The sequence below is a fragment of the Vipera berus genome (genome assembly GCF_964194415.1).
Source record: "Vipera berus genome assembly, chromosome: W".
NCBI classification, from domain to species: domain Eukaryota; kingdom Metazoa; phylum Chordata; class Lepidosauria; order Squamata; family Viperidae; genus Vipera; species Vipera berus.
The window spans coordinates 51,568,936-51,581,368 of NC_138210.1; the positions used below are offsets into that span (position 1 = coordinate 51,568,936).

The 12,433-nt window shown below is 47.0% G+C and overlaps 1 protein-coding gene across 2 annotated transcripts in view; it reads right to left on the minus strand.

The window, feature by feature from the left end:
• The window catches only part of LOC308676220 (INO80 complex subunit E-like), a 31,731-nt gene extending 19,950 nt beyond the window's left edge, over nt 1–11,781 (minus strand). For both annotated transcript variants that reach the window (XM_081342017.1, XM_081342016.1), the window contains exons 1-3: nt 11,677–11,781; nt 6,367–6,437; nt 2,522–2,574 (exon numbers count right to left, since the gene is read on the minus strand). In XM_081342017.1, coding sequence (XP_081198143.1) covers nt 2,522–2,574; nt 6,367–6,437; nt 11,677–11,766 — 214 coding nt within the window. In that variant the 5' untranslated portion in view covers nt 11,767–11,781. The remainder of the gene's footprint in view (nt 1–2,521; nt 2,575–6,366; nt 6,438–11,676) is intronic.
• Nucleotides 11,782–12,433: the final 652 nt, after the last annotated feature.

Consider the following 12,433-nt stretch of genomic DNA (forward strand, 5'->3'; position numbering starts at 1 on the left):
AATACAACTTGCCTAATAAGTCTGCACTCCCTGTAGTCCTCACATAACGACAGCAACCCAGACTGCTAAAACTGCCATCCACTAAGCAGCACAGTCGTGTGGTTTTTTTTTATTTACGACTATGTCACTTAACGACTGAGTTTCTGAACACAGTTGCCGTTGTTAAGCGGGGACTACCTATATACACTTGCACTATTTTTAAAAACACAACTGTCTGTTGAACCGACGAGTCTAGTACACCTTGAGGCCATTTTTAAATGCCAAGCAGACATAATAGCTATACAGGCAGACCGCAACTCGTAACAGTTCATTCAGTGACTGTTCAAAGTTACAATAACACTGAAAAATGTGACACGACCATGTTTCAACTTACGACCATCGTACCATCCCCATGATCAAAATTGAGACATTTGGCAACTGAGTCGTATTTATAATAGTTGCAGTGTCCTGGGGTCACGTGATCATCTTTTGCTTCCTTCTGACAAGCGAAGTCAATGAGGAAGCCAGATTCACTTAACAACTGTGTCAAGAAAGTCATAAAATAGGGCAAAGCTCACTTAACAATTGTCTCGCTTAGCAACAGAAGTTTTGGGGCACAATTGTGGTCGTTACGTTGAGGACCAGTGGCGTAGCGTGGGGGGTGCAGGGGGGGCGGGCCGCACCGGGCGCAACATCTGGGGGGGCGCGCTCGCACTGAGCTGCTCAGGGAGCCCCAAGGGCTGCACAGAGTCGGCTTGGCTCCGCTCTCGAGCTGCTCTTTCTTGCAAAGCGAAACGAGTCCGGCAGGTGAGATGGGCGGCCACATAAACTGAATAAAATAAATAGAAGCGCCCAACTCTCCGCCCAGGCTCAGGCCAACCGCAAGCGCCCCGCAGGCGCCCCGGCAGGCTTGGCCGAGCGAAGACGGACCCGCCGGCCAGCTGGCCTAGCTTCGTGCGCATGCGTGGCTTTATTTAGCGGGGCTCACGTGCGAGCTTGAATGCAGCGGCTCTTGCAGGTCGGAGCCCCGCCCAGCCGCCCTCAAGAGGGACCCGGAAGCATCCCGCATGCGCGCGACTCTTCTTGGAAAGTCTACGCCGCTGCGGGGCGCGTCTTTTCGGCGGTGCCATGATGTCACCGGGTTAGGGGGCGCAAATTGCCCCGGGTGCTGACAACCCACGCTACGCCACTGCCGCTTCCGGTTGCCTTGCCCCGCCCCGGGTGCTGACAACCCACGCTACGCCACTGTTGAGGACTATCTGGTATTCAAGGGTATTTTCTACATGATTTAGCTATTAACTGATACCATCTTAAGCCAGAATCAGAAAATCGACCGCTGTGGAATTTGCCCTGGTTTGATTCCGTAATATCTATTAGCAAGTAAAATATGCCTTGGTATTTTCTGCGGAATATGGACCACGTTTATGTTTAAAGAACAGCAACAGCTGATTATAAGAATGTCAGATTCAGTTAAGATTTATTTATTTGATGTGAAATCTTTTATCCTGCCGTGTCACTGTTTTATTCTCATCCCACCTGAATAGCTGAAATTATATCCAGAACAGCCAAATTACTAGTATTAAAAGGTAAAGGTTCCCCCACACATGCGTGCTAGTCATTTCCGACTCAAGGGGCCAGTGCTCATCTCCGTTTCAAAGCCGAAGAGCCAGCGCTTGTCCGAGGACATCTCCGTGGTCATGTGGCCGGCATGACTAGACGCCAAAGGCGCACGGAACGCTGTTACCTTCCCACCGTAGTGGTCCCTATTTTTCTACTTGCATTTTTACGTGCTTTCAAACTGCTAGGTTGGCAGAAGCTGGGACGAGTAACAGGCGCTCACTCTGTTACGCGGCACTCGGGATTCGACCCGCCAAACTGCCGACCATCTGATCGACAAGCTCAGCGTCCTAACCCACTGAGCCACCGCGTCCCTTAATATTATTAAGCCCCTATATAAAAAGAAAGTGGGGGGAAATCTGTTCTGTACCAGCCTGCTACCGGCCCTGCAGCAAAAGCAGGGGCAACCCCTTTACAAACGGCAAGAGGCTGGAATAAAGCCTGCCAAATTTATTAACATAAAACAGAGCAAGACAAGACACCAACCATGAAACAGGAGCTATGAATCAGGAACTATCCAAGCGGTTGCCTTCAGCAAACCAGCCCTCCCACACATTCCCCTTAAATACAGTTCAGGGCGTGGCCTCTCTCTGCCTCCTTCTGAGGTGCCCCATTGCCTTCCTCTGTTTACTCCTGGTTGACTGCCTCCTGCGTCGGGCGTCCTTGAACAGGGCCAGCTGTGGGTCATCTTCATCCACGCTGTCAGGCTCACACAGCTGGGTCTCCGTCGTGACCAAGTGGGAGGGGCCCGGCTGAGGGCTCTGCGGAGCCTCAAGGCCATCATCAGCAAGCTCTTCAACACCCCCCTCCTCCTCCTCTGAGTCGTCCGACCCAACTGCCGAACCCACAGGCTGACCCTGAATCACAACAAAATCCTCCCCTTTCTCCCACAGCCATTGAATGGAGGTTGTAAGTCTCACTTTACCTGAGGAATCGTCATCCACATTCTCATACTGGAGCAGGCGATCAAGCAGGAAACTAGAAAGAGGAAAGAGGTAGGAAAAAGGCATGATCCAATCTGATGCTTAATTGCCAGGAAGAAACCGTGGCCTTCAGCTGGCTCCAAAGATTTGCCATTATCCTGGGCCATCCTCTCTTCCAGGACAGGCATCCAGAATTGAGCTGCAATTATTTCTGGGGAAACAATGCAGGTAGTCCTCGACTTACAACAGTTCATTTAAGGACCATTCAAAGTTACGACGGCACTGAAAAACGTGACTTTACGACCGTTTTTCATTTACGCCCTTTGCAGCATCCCCATGATCAAGTGATCAAAATTCAGACGCTTGGCTACTGGTACGTATTTATGACCTTTGCTGTGTCCCAGGGTCATGTGATCACACTGTGCGACTTTTTGACAAGCAAAGTCAAAGGGGAAGCCAGATTCATTTTAACAACCGGGTTACTAACGGACCAACTGCAGCGATTCACTTAGCAACTGTGGCAAGAAAAGTCGTAAAAATGGGGCAAAACTCGCTTAACCAATGTCTCACTCAAGGCCGGAAATTTTGGGCTCAATTGTGGTCGTAAATCGAGGACTACCTATACTCTGAGCACTTCCTTCCTTTCTTTTTTTTTTCTTTTGCACTTCTTGTATCTAGAATTCAGCTCTGACTCTGAAGGCGGATTAAAGGGCCAAAGACTAAAGAACCTTGAAAATCTGGTGCAAAGTAAAAACTTCCCCAAACTCCTGGTGACTTTGTTTGGTTTTTTTAGCAACAATGTAAGTGGTTTGTCAGATTTAGTTAAAAGTATTTTTTGACTTCCCAGCTTGTGCTGCGGCCTGGTACAAGTAGTTCTTGACTTACAGCCATTCATTTAATGACTGTTCAACAGAAATTCTGGCCCCAATTGTGGTTATAAGTCAAGCACTATGTGTGTAGGTAATCCTCGACTTGCAACAGTTTGTTTAGTGACCCTTCAAAGTTACAACAGCACTGAAAAAAGTGACTTATGACTGTTTTTCACACTTACGACCATTGCAGGGCCCCCCCCCCGGGTCACGTGATCAAAATTTGGATGCTTGGCAACTGACTCATAGTTATGACGGCTGCAGTGTCCCCGGGGTCCCCTTTTGCAACTTTCTGACAAGCAAAGTCAACGGGGAAACCAGAATTCACTTAACAACCATGCTACTAACTTAACAACTGCAATGATTCACTTAACAACTGTGGGGCAAAATTCACTTAACAAATGTTTCACTTAACAACATAATTTTTGGGCTCTATGTGGTCATACGTCAAGGACTACCTGCACTCCCTGGCAGTCTGAGGAAAATCTGGAACTGGTGGCTCAGCGGCCTAAGATTCATAGCTACAGCTCTTGATAAGAGAGATTATTGACAGATACAGGAAGTCCTCGACTTACAACTAAAACTGGAACCAGAATTTCCATTGCAAACAAGGTGGTTGTTAAATGATCTACACCTGATTTTACGACACTTTTACCACAGTTGTTAAACAAATCACTGCACATGCGAAATGAATTGTGTGGTGGTTAAGTGAATCCAGCTTCCTCCACTGACTTTGCTGGTCGGAAGCAAAATCCGCAGACAACGGTCATGTGACCCCGGGATGCTGCAGCCATCATAAATACATGCTGGGTGCCAAGCAGCTACATTTTGATAATGTGCCCGTAGGGATGCTGCAGCCATCATAGGTGCAAGGACCAGCTGTCTTTCAGTGGCATTATAACTTTGACAGTCGTTAAGCAAATGGTTGTAAGTCGAGGATCACCTGCACTAGCAAAGCCATTAATGTGAAGAAAAACAGCAACTGCAATCAATAAGTTTCAACTTATACACTCTACATGGCAGGTCCAAGATTCAAATCTAGGCATTGCAACTAACTCAGAGCCATTCAACTCTCAACAGAGAAAGCAGCTGACCTCTCTGTCCAGTAATACTGTAATGCAGAGGTCCCCAACCTTTTGGGCACCAGGAACCGGTTACATGGAGAGAGCTTTTTCCGCAGACCAGAAGGGACGTGGTTATGTGTGCTGCCTGCATCCTGTGGATGGGGCTTTCCTTGTTTGTGTGGACCGGTTGCTGGCATACTGCAGCCTGGTACTGGTCCACGGACCGGGGGTTGGGGACCCCTGTTGTAATGGACCAATCTGGCTGCAGGCCCTTTGCTCGCTACTAAGACTTTACAGTCTCCATTGCAAATATTAACAGGTTTGATCTTACTTGGTTTCCAAGCCTAGGCTAGGTGGCTGCATATATCTCAAAGACACATTAGCCCTTCCTGGGATTTTGTTGTTTCATTTTGTGTCTTTTAAGCCTGTTTTGACTCCCACCTGAAACATTCCATGCAGGGGTTTTTTGGCAGCATCTTTCAGACATGATTTGCCACTGCCACCTGAGTGGCTGGTCCAGCCGAATTTGTGTCCTAAAGCAGGACTAGAACTCCTAGCCTTCCAGTTTCTAGTCTACCGGCTTTAACTACTACACCAAGGCAGTGGTGGATTTCAAATATGTGAACAACCAGTTCTCTGTGTGGATGCCGCTTCCAGAAGTCCATTCTGGGCCTGGGCAACAAAAAATTAGCTACCAGTTCTGCTGACGTGGTGCAAACAAGCTGAATCCCACCACTGTACCAAGGGTGTCTGATCTTGGCAACTTTAACACCTGTTGCTGGCTGGGGAATTCTGGGAGTTGAAATTCATGGGTCTTGAAGTGGCCAAGGTTGGACACCCCTGTACTCCACCAAATATTTCTATCTGTGACTCAAATTATTAAAGTGCCACCCAGCCATCGAAGACTTCAGATGCAAGTGGGAAAGAGCATTAATTCTGTCTTTCCATCTCCACATTCTGATTCTGATCGATCTCTTGGCTATTTGGTTTGCCTCATTTCACATACCGTATTTTTCGGACCATAAGAGGCACCAGACCATAAGACGCACCCAGTTTTTAGAGCAGGAAAACAAGAAAAAAAAATTCTTTCTCCTTCTCTCTCTCTCCCTCTCTCTCTTTCTCTCCCTCCCTCTCCCATTGTCCCTTCCTTCCTTCCTTCCTTCCTTCCTTCCCTCCCTCTTTGTCCTTCCCTCTCTGCATTAGAGCAGTACCCGCGGAGGCGGCCCTGCAGCCCGGCTTTCTCTTGCAGAAAGCAAGCTGAAACGGAGTGAGGGAGATTGCCAGAAATGCGAATCGGCCGATCTCGCGCTCCTGCAAACTCCCTCGCTCGGTTTCAGCTTCCCTTGCTACAAGAGAAAGCAGGCTGAAACGGAGTGAGGGAGATTGCCAGAAATGCGAATCGGCCGATCTCGTGCTCCTGCAAACTCCCTCGCTCGGTTTCAGCTTCCCTTGCTACAAGAGAAAGCAAGCTGAAACGGAGTGAGGGAGATTGCCAGAAATGCGAATCGGCTGATCTCGTGCTCCTGCAAACTCCCTCGCTCGGTTTCAGCTTCCCTTGCTACAAGAGAAAGCAGGCTGAAACGAGGCAGATTGCAGCAGCGCGAGATCAGCCGATTCGCATTCCTGGCAATCTCCCTCACTCCGTTTCAGCCTGCTTTCTCTTGTAGCAAGGGAAGCTGAAACCGAGCGAGGGAGAGTGCAGGAGCGTGAGATCGGCGTTTCTCAGCACGTGCCGATTCGTGCTCCTGACAATCTCCCTTGCTTTCCACTTGTGGAGGTTGGGGCTGGCCATACGGATCACCTTCGGACCATAAGACGCACCCTCGTTTTCCCCCCCACTTTTGGGGGAAAAAAGTGCGTCTTATGGTCCGAAAAATACGGTAGCTTCTATCCTTCCTTATCAGATCAGCTTACCTTTTATCCCGTGAAACTTTCAAGAGTTTTCTTTGTGCTTTTCTCAGCTCTTCTTGGAAACATTCCTGTTCCTGTGAATTGATTTAAAATGGCTAAGCGCGAGCAAGGAAATACTGTAGTTCATTAAATAAATATCCAGACCATTTCAAGTATCCTAAGAGTAATAACAATATGTACGTATTTTAAAATGAGACATTATTAAAATCTGATCCCATTACAGGCTTAAAATTTAAATCTAAAATCTAAACCAGGGGTCGTCAAACGTGGCCCTTTTATGACTTGTGGACTTCAACTCTTTTGATTCTGTGACCCCTGATGAAGTGGACAGGATTATGGGGAGGTTGAGCTCCACCACATGTTTATTGGATCCGTGCCCTTCCTGGCTGGTTTATGCAGCTAGGGAGAGGACACGAGGCTGGTTCCAGGCGGTTATATCTGCTTCTTTGAGTGAGGGTAATTTCCCCACCGTCTTGAAGGAGGCGGTGGTGAGACCTCTCCTCAAGAAGCCTGCCTTGGACCCAGCTGTGTTGAACAACTTTCGTCCAGTCTCCAACCTTTGCTTTCTTGCGAAGGTTGTTGAGAGTGTGGTGGCGCATCAGTTCCCTCTGGTCCTGGATGAAGCGGATTATCTGGACCCGTGCCAATCGGGTTTCAGGCCCACGTACAGCATGGAGACGGCATTGGTCACTCTGGTGAATGATCTCTGGAGGGCCCGGGATAGGGGATATTCCTCTGTCCTAGTCCTATTAGACCTCTCGGCGGCTTTCGATACCATCGACCATGGTATCCTGCTGCGTCGTCTCAGGGGATTGGGAGTGGGAGGCACGGTTCTTCGGTGGTTCTCCTCCTATCTCCTGGGACGTTCACAGTCGGTGTTGGCAGGGGGGCAGAGATCGGCCCCTAGGTCTCTCGTTTGTGGAGTTCCTCAGGGGTCGGTTCTCTCGCCTCTCCTGTTCAACATCTACATGAAACCGCTGGGTGAGATCATTCGTGGTTTTGGAGTTGGGTATCATCAATATGCTGATGATACCCAACTTTTCATTTCAACCCCAAACCACCCCAGTGATGCCCTCGCTGTGATGTCCCGTTGCCTGGAGGCGGTTCGGGTCTGGATGGGGAGGAACAGACTTCAACTCAACCCTGACAAGACTGAGTGGCTGTACATTCCGGCATCCCGGGATACTCAAAATGTTCCATCACTTTCTATGGGGGGTGAGTCTTTACCCCCCGTGGATAGGGCTCGCAACTTGGGAGTCCTCCTAGACTCACGGCTTACCTTAGAAGATCATATAGTAGCCGTGACTAGGGGGGCTTTCGCACAGGTTCGCCTGGTGCGTCAGTTGCGGCCCTATCTAGACCGGGATGCCCTGTGTACGGTCACTCATGCGCTCGTGACCTCTCGCCTTGACTATTGCAATGCTCTCTACATGGGGCTTCCCTTGAAGACCACTCGGAGGCTCCAACTGGTACAGAATGCAGCCGCGAGAGTTGTCTTGGGAGTTTCCCGGTACTCCCATGTTACACCTTTGCTCCGCGAGCTGCATTGGTTACCAGTTGTCTTCCGGGTGAGGTTCAAGGTCTTAGTGATGGTTTTTAAGTCCTTACATGGCATGGGTCCGGAATACCTCGGGGACCACCTGCTGCCGGCGTCGACTCTCCTCCGCCCTGTGCGTTCCCACAGAGAGGGCCTCCTCAGGGTGCCTCCAGTCAGAGAATGTCGGCTGGTGGCCCCCAGGGGGAGGGCCTTCTCTGTGGGCGCCCCGGCTCTGTGGAATCAATTGCCGGTTGAGCTCCGGATGGCACCGGATCTCCGCTCCTTCCGGCGCGGGTTAAAGACCCATTTGTTTGAACAGGCTGGCCTGGCCTGATGGGGAGTTACTTAGGGTTTTAATATTTGTATATATTTTTATTGTTTTTACTTTGGGCAATAATTTAATTCTTTTTTAACTTTTGTACTTTGTAGTTTTATGATATGCCCTGTTCACCGCCCTGAGTCCTTCGGGAGAAGGGCGGTATAAAAATTTAATAAAACCTAAAACCTAAACCTAAACTCCCAGAATTCCTCAGCCAGGGCACGCTGGCTGAGGAACTCTGGGAGTTGAAGTCCACAAGTCATAAAAGGGCCAGGTTTGAAGACCTCTGATCTAAACAATGCCATTAAAATCTCTGAATCTTTGTAACATAACACTTTAAAATGTTCAAGAAAATAGAGTAGGAACTTTAACACATCTTGTCAGACATCTCATAAATAGAAGCATAACATAATTAATGTCAGGCAGAATCTACTACAGATAGTTCTCAACTTACAACCATATGTTTAATGATCATTCAAAAAAAGTGAAAAAAAGTGACTGTTGACCGTTTTTCACTGTTGCAGCAACCCCGATCACGTAATCAAAATTCAGATACTTGGCAACTGGCTCATATTCACAACGGTCGCAGTGTCCCAGGGTCATGTGATGACCTTTTGTGACGTTCTGACAAGCAGTCTCAATGGGGAAGCCAGATTCACTTAACAACCGTGTTACTTACACAACAACTGCATAAGACTCACTCAACAACTGTGCCAAGCAAGGACCTAAAACAGGGGTGTCAAACTGCCGGCCCACAGGCCGGATGCCTCACATGGAAGCTCCGCCCACCCCATTGCTGGCAATGGCAAAACCGTCCCGATACGTTGCGCGATGTCACATGATGTCACGAGTTTGACATGTCTGACCTAAAATGAGGCATTTCACAACTGTCTTGCTTAGCAATAGAAATTTTGGGCTCAGTTGTGATTGTTGAGTCAAGGACTACCTGTATTCCTTTCAACCTTGCTGCCTTAACTGCAAAAAGTAGCAACTCACTAGGTCAGGGGTAGGCAACCTCGGCTCTTTTATGACTCATGGACTTCAACTCCCAGAATTCCTGAGTCAGCATAGCTGACTCAGGAATTCTGGGAGTTGAAGTCCATGAGTCATAAAAGAGCCGAGGTTGCCTACCCCTGCACTAGGTGGTACCTTGTAGGAGAAAAATCAGTTTATTTTCATCATTCCCTCATATCAAGTAATGGGGATCAATAAATGTTTAACATACAACCAGCATTTCAATATCTTCTATTTCACTTTTCCACATACATCTGGGATCTGAAAAGATTAAGCGAGTGCCAGGTGTCACCCCAGACAGTGGCTACCCCTGGTTCATTTTACCCCTTTTGGGGGTTGATCCTCCCCCTCCACAAAAATCATGCAAATAGGCACTGCAAAAATTGCAGCTTTTCTGAGCCACCACATAGCAACAAATTACTAGTTGTTTAAGTATCTGTGGAGATTCTCAGTCATCCAGGTCATAGTTATCGCAAAGGTGCTTTTTTCTTCAAAAGGCAACTGAACTGTTTTTGTTTTCCTTGAGGAAAAAGAAAACATTTTGCTTCTCATCCAAGAGGTTTCCATCCCCCACACATCAGAACTTCCATTCCCCCCTCCCCCGCCATCAGAATTGATGAAATTTCTTGGATAAGAAGTGAAACATTTTCTTCTTCCTCCTCCTCAAAGAAAAAATAGTCCAGTTGCCTTCTGGTGAAAAAAGCACCTCTGAGGCTATTTGTTTAAGTTTCAGTTCTTGATTAGATTTTGTTTTGCTGTATTGGCTCCCTTGTTCATTACAGGTAGTCCTCCACTTACGACCATAATGGAGCTGCCCATTATGGTTGTGAGTCATAATGTGGGTCATCCAGTGACCAGCTTGTTTTTGCGACCTTTGTTTGCAGCAAGCGTTAAGCAAATCCATTGTTCGTTATAGGCCATTTTTTGCCAAAAACTGGAAGTAAATGGCGGTCCGGGCAAAAATATAATAAAACATGGTCATATAACCACAGGTGCTGCAAATGGTCATAAATGTGGTCCAACTGCCCAACATGCTCTCATGTGACAACCTCCAACAAACCAGAATCAGTTTATAAGCAGCTCTGGGAACACCTGTCATAACTTCAAACAGTCACTAAGCAACCACTCATAAATTGAAGACTATCTACATCAGACATGTCAAACTCGTCACGCGACATATCAGAGCTTTCTCTCCATTGCTGGAAATGGGGTGGGCGCGGTTTCCTGATGACACATCCGGCCCGCGGGCCAGCAGTTTGACACCCCTAATCTTCTACATCATCAATATAATTATTCACGTTAGCTTTTTACAGTATTGTTTTGTGAATTATTCCCCTATAGGCAGAATTGCTGTTTTAAGAAAATAGCTCTTTAATGTGATAATATTGCTGAATTAAATGGAAATAAATTCTCCCCAAATTTGGGGGGCCCTTGGGGGGCAGCTAATCCCAGCAACCTGCAAGGCAGATTAGTATTATCATCCTTTTTATACTACTGCTAATTTGATAGACAAGGTTCTTCTTGCACTAGGTTGTTTGCTTATTTTTGCCATAGCATATCATGTGAACCCAGTCATTGTGGTTTGGAAAGCAGGGTCTATGACCCAAATGGGCATACTATGGGACCAACCCCCTCCTCAAATTCTGTAACCTGTTAGTTCAGTGTTTCTCAACTTTAGCAACTTTTAAGATGTGAATAAAACACAACTGCTGGGTTCACCTAACATGTGATACCTGAACAAACAGTAATAGTTTACCAGGATGGTCAGCAAAATAATCAGTCACAAATTGTAGATGTGTATATTACACGCTGGCCTGTAAAAACTAAAGTTAGTTGGATCTAACTAATTGCTGAATGGGTGACCACTAAGGCTGTATGGAGACAGACAACTCCAAAACACATCCCAGAATAAGGCAAGGGCAAATTATTTCTGAGCTGCTCCCAACAAAACAACTTAGGTCAATTAGGACCTGAGCTTCTGGAGCAGTGCTCCTCAACCTGGGGAATTCTGGGAATTGAAGTCCACATATCCTTAAGTTGCCATGGTTGAGAAACACCAAACCCTATATTCACCGTTAAACATGCCATGCACCACTACCTTCTTATGGACCACATGGGCAAAATAATAATCTTTTTATAACACCCACCGTCCTAGAAGGTCTTGTCTCTCTGATCATACTCATCTTACCTGTAATCACACCTAAATTTATTCAAAATCCACACGTGCTGCCTTTCCTCCTCAAATGACAGGATCTCTTTAAATGTTTCGGAGGCATGCGGTCACTATGACTTTTATCATTTATTCTTTCTTGTAAAACTCTCCTTATTAGTCTCGGCCCCCACCATGCCCAGGTCTTCTTAAATTATTTGCTCCTCCAACCCACTCCCTTTCTTTCTGGCTGCACCAATTCCCACTCCTCCCCCCAAATTCCCTGCCGCTTACATAAATCAGGAATTTGAGCCTCCTCTTTAAGGCTCTATAACGCCTCTTGTAGCCCCCACCGCCCGGATCGGGCTCTCCTGCTCCGTTCATGCCCGGCTGGGGAAGTAACGTGGAACAGGAACCGCGATACAAAGCTAGAGTGGAAAGACTACATTTCCCGGCATGCTTCGGAAAGCGGACACGTGGAGAGCTCGGAACTACATCTCCCAACATGCATTGTGAGGAAAAGAACTAACGGGTTGCGGTGAAGGTTTTCTTAATGTTCAGCGTTCTTGCTTTATTTTCTATCCTACCCACGTTTGTTAAGAAACAGTAGTAGAACTGAGTTTAGCCTGGTAATATCTCTTTCCTGTCTAGCTTTGGTTATGGATGAAGGCATTTTCTGCACTATTTTGCCTCATCTCTTTGCTTCCCTTATTGCTTTCAATGATTTACTGTAATCTTTGGGCTCGTTTAGGAATGTTATTGGCCAACCATGCATTCCTATGAATGGAAATTTGGAGTCATAATCAAGGTAATACAAAGCCAGGCTAGAAGAAAGCTACAGAACAGTTCTCCCATCAAGTTCACTTTTGCCCCCAGGCTGGGTAAATTAGCCTCAACAGTTGTGCTGTTGGTCCCCACTCAAAAGGAATTGTTGTCCACTTTGTTTATTTGTTTTACATTTTTGCAGCTCGGCCGAATCAAACTAGGCAGGCACCATAAAATTAAGAAAACACTATCATAATGCAGTAATAAATCACATTATTTTTTTAAA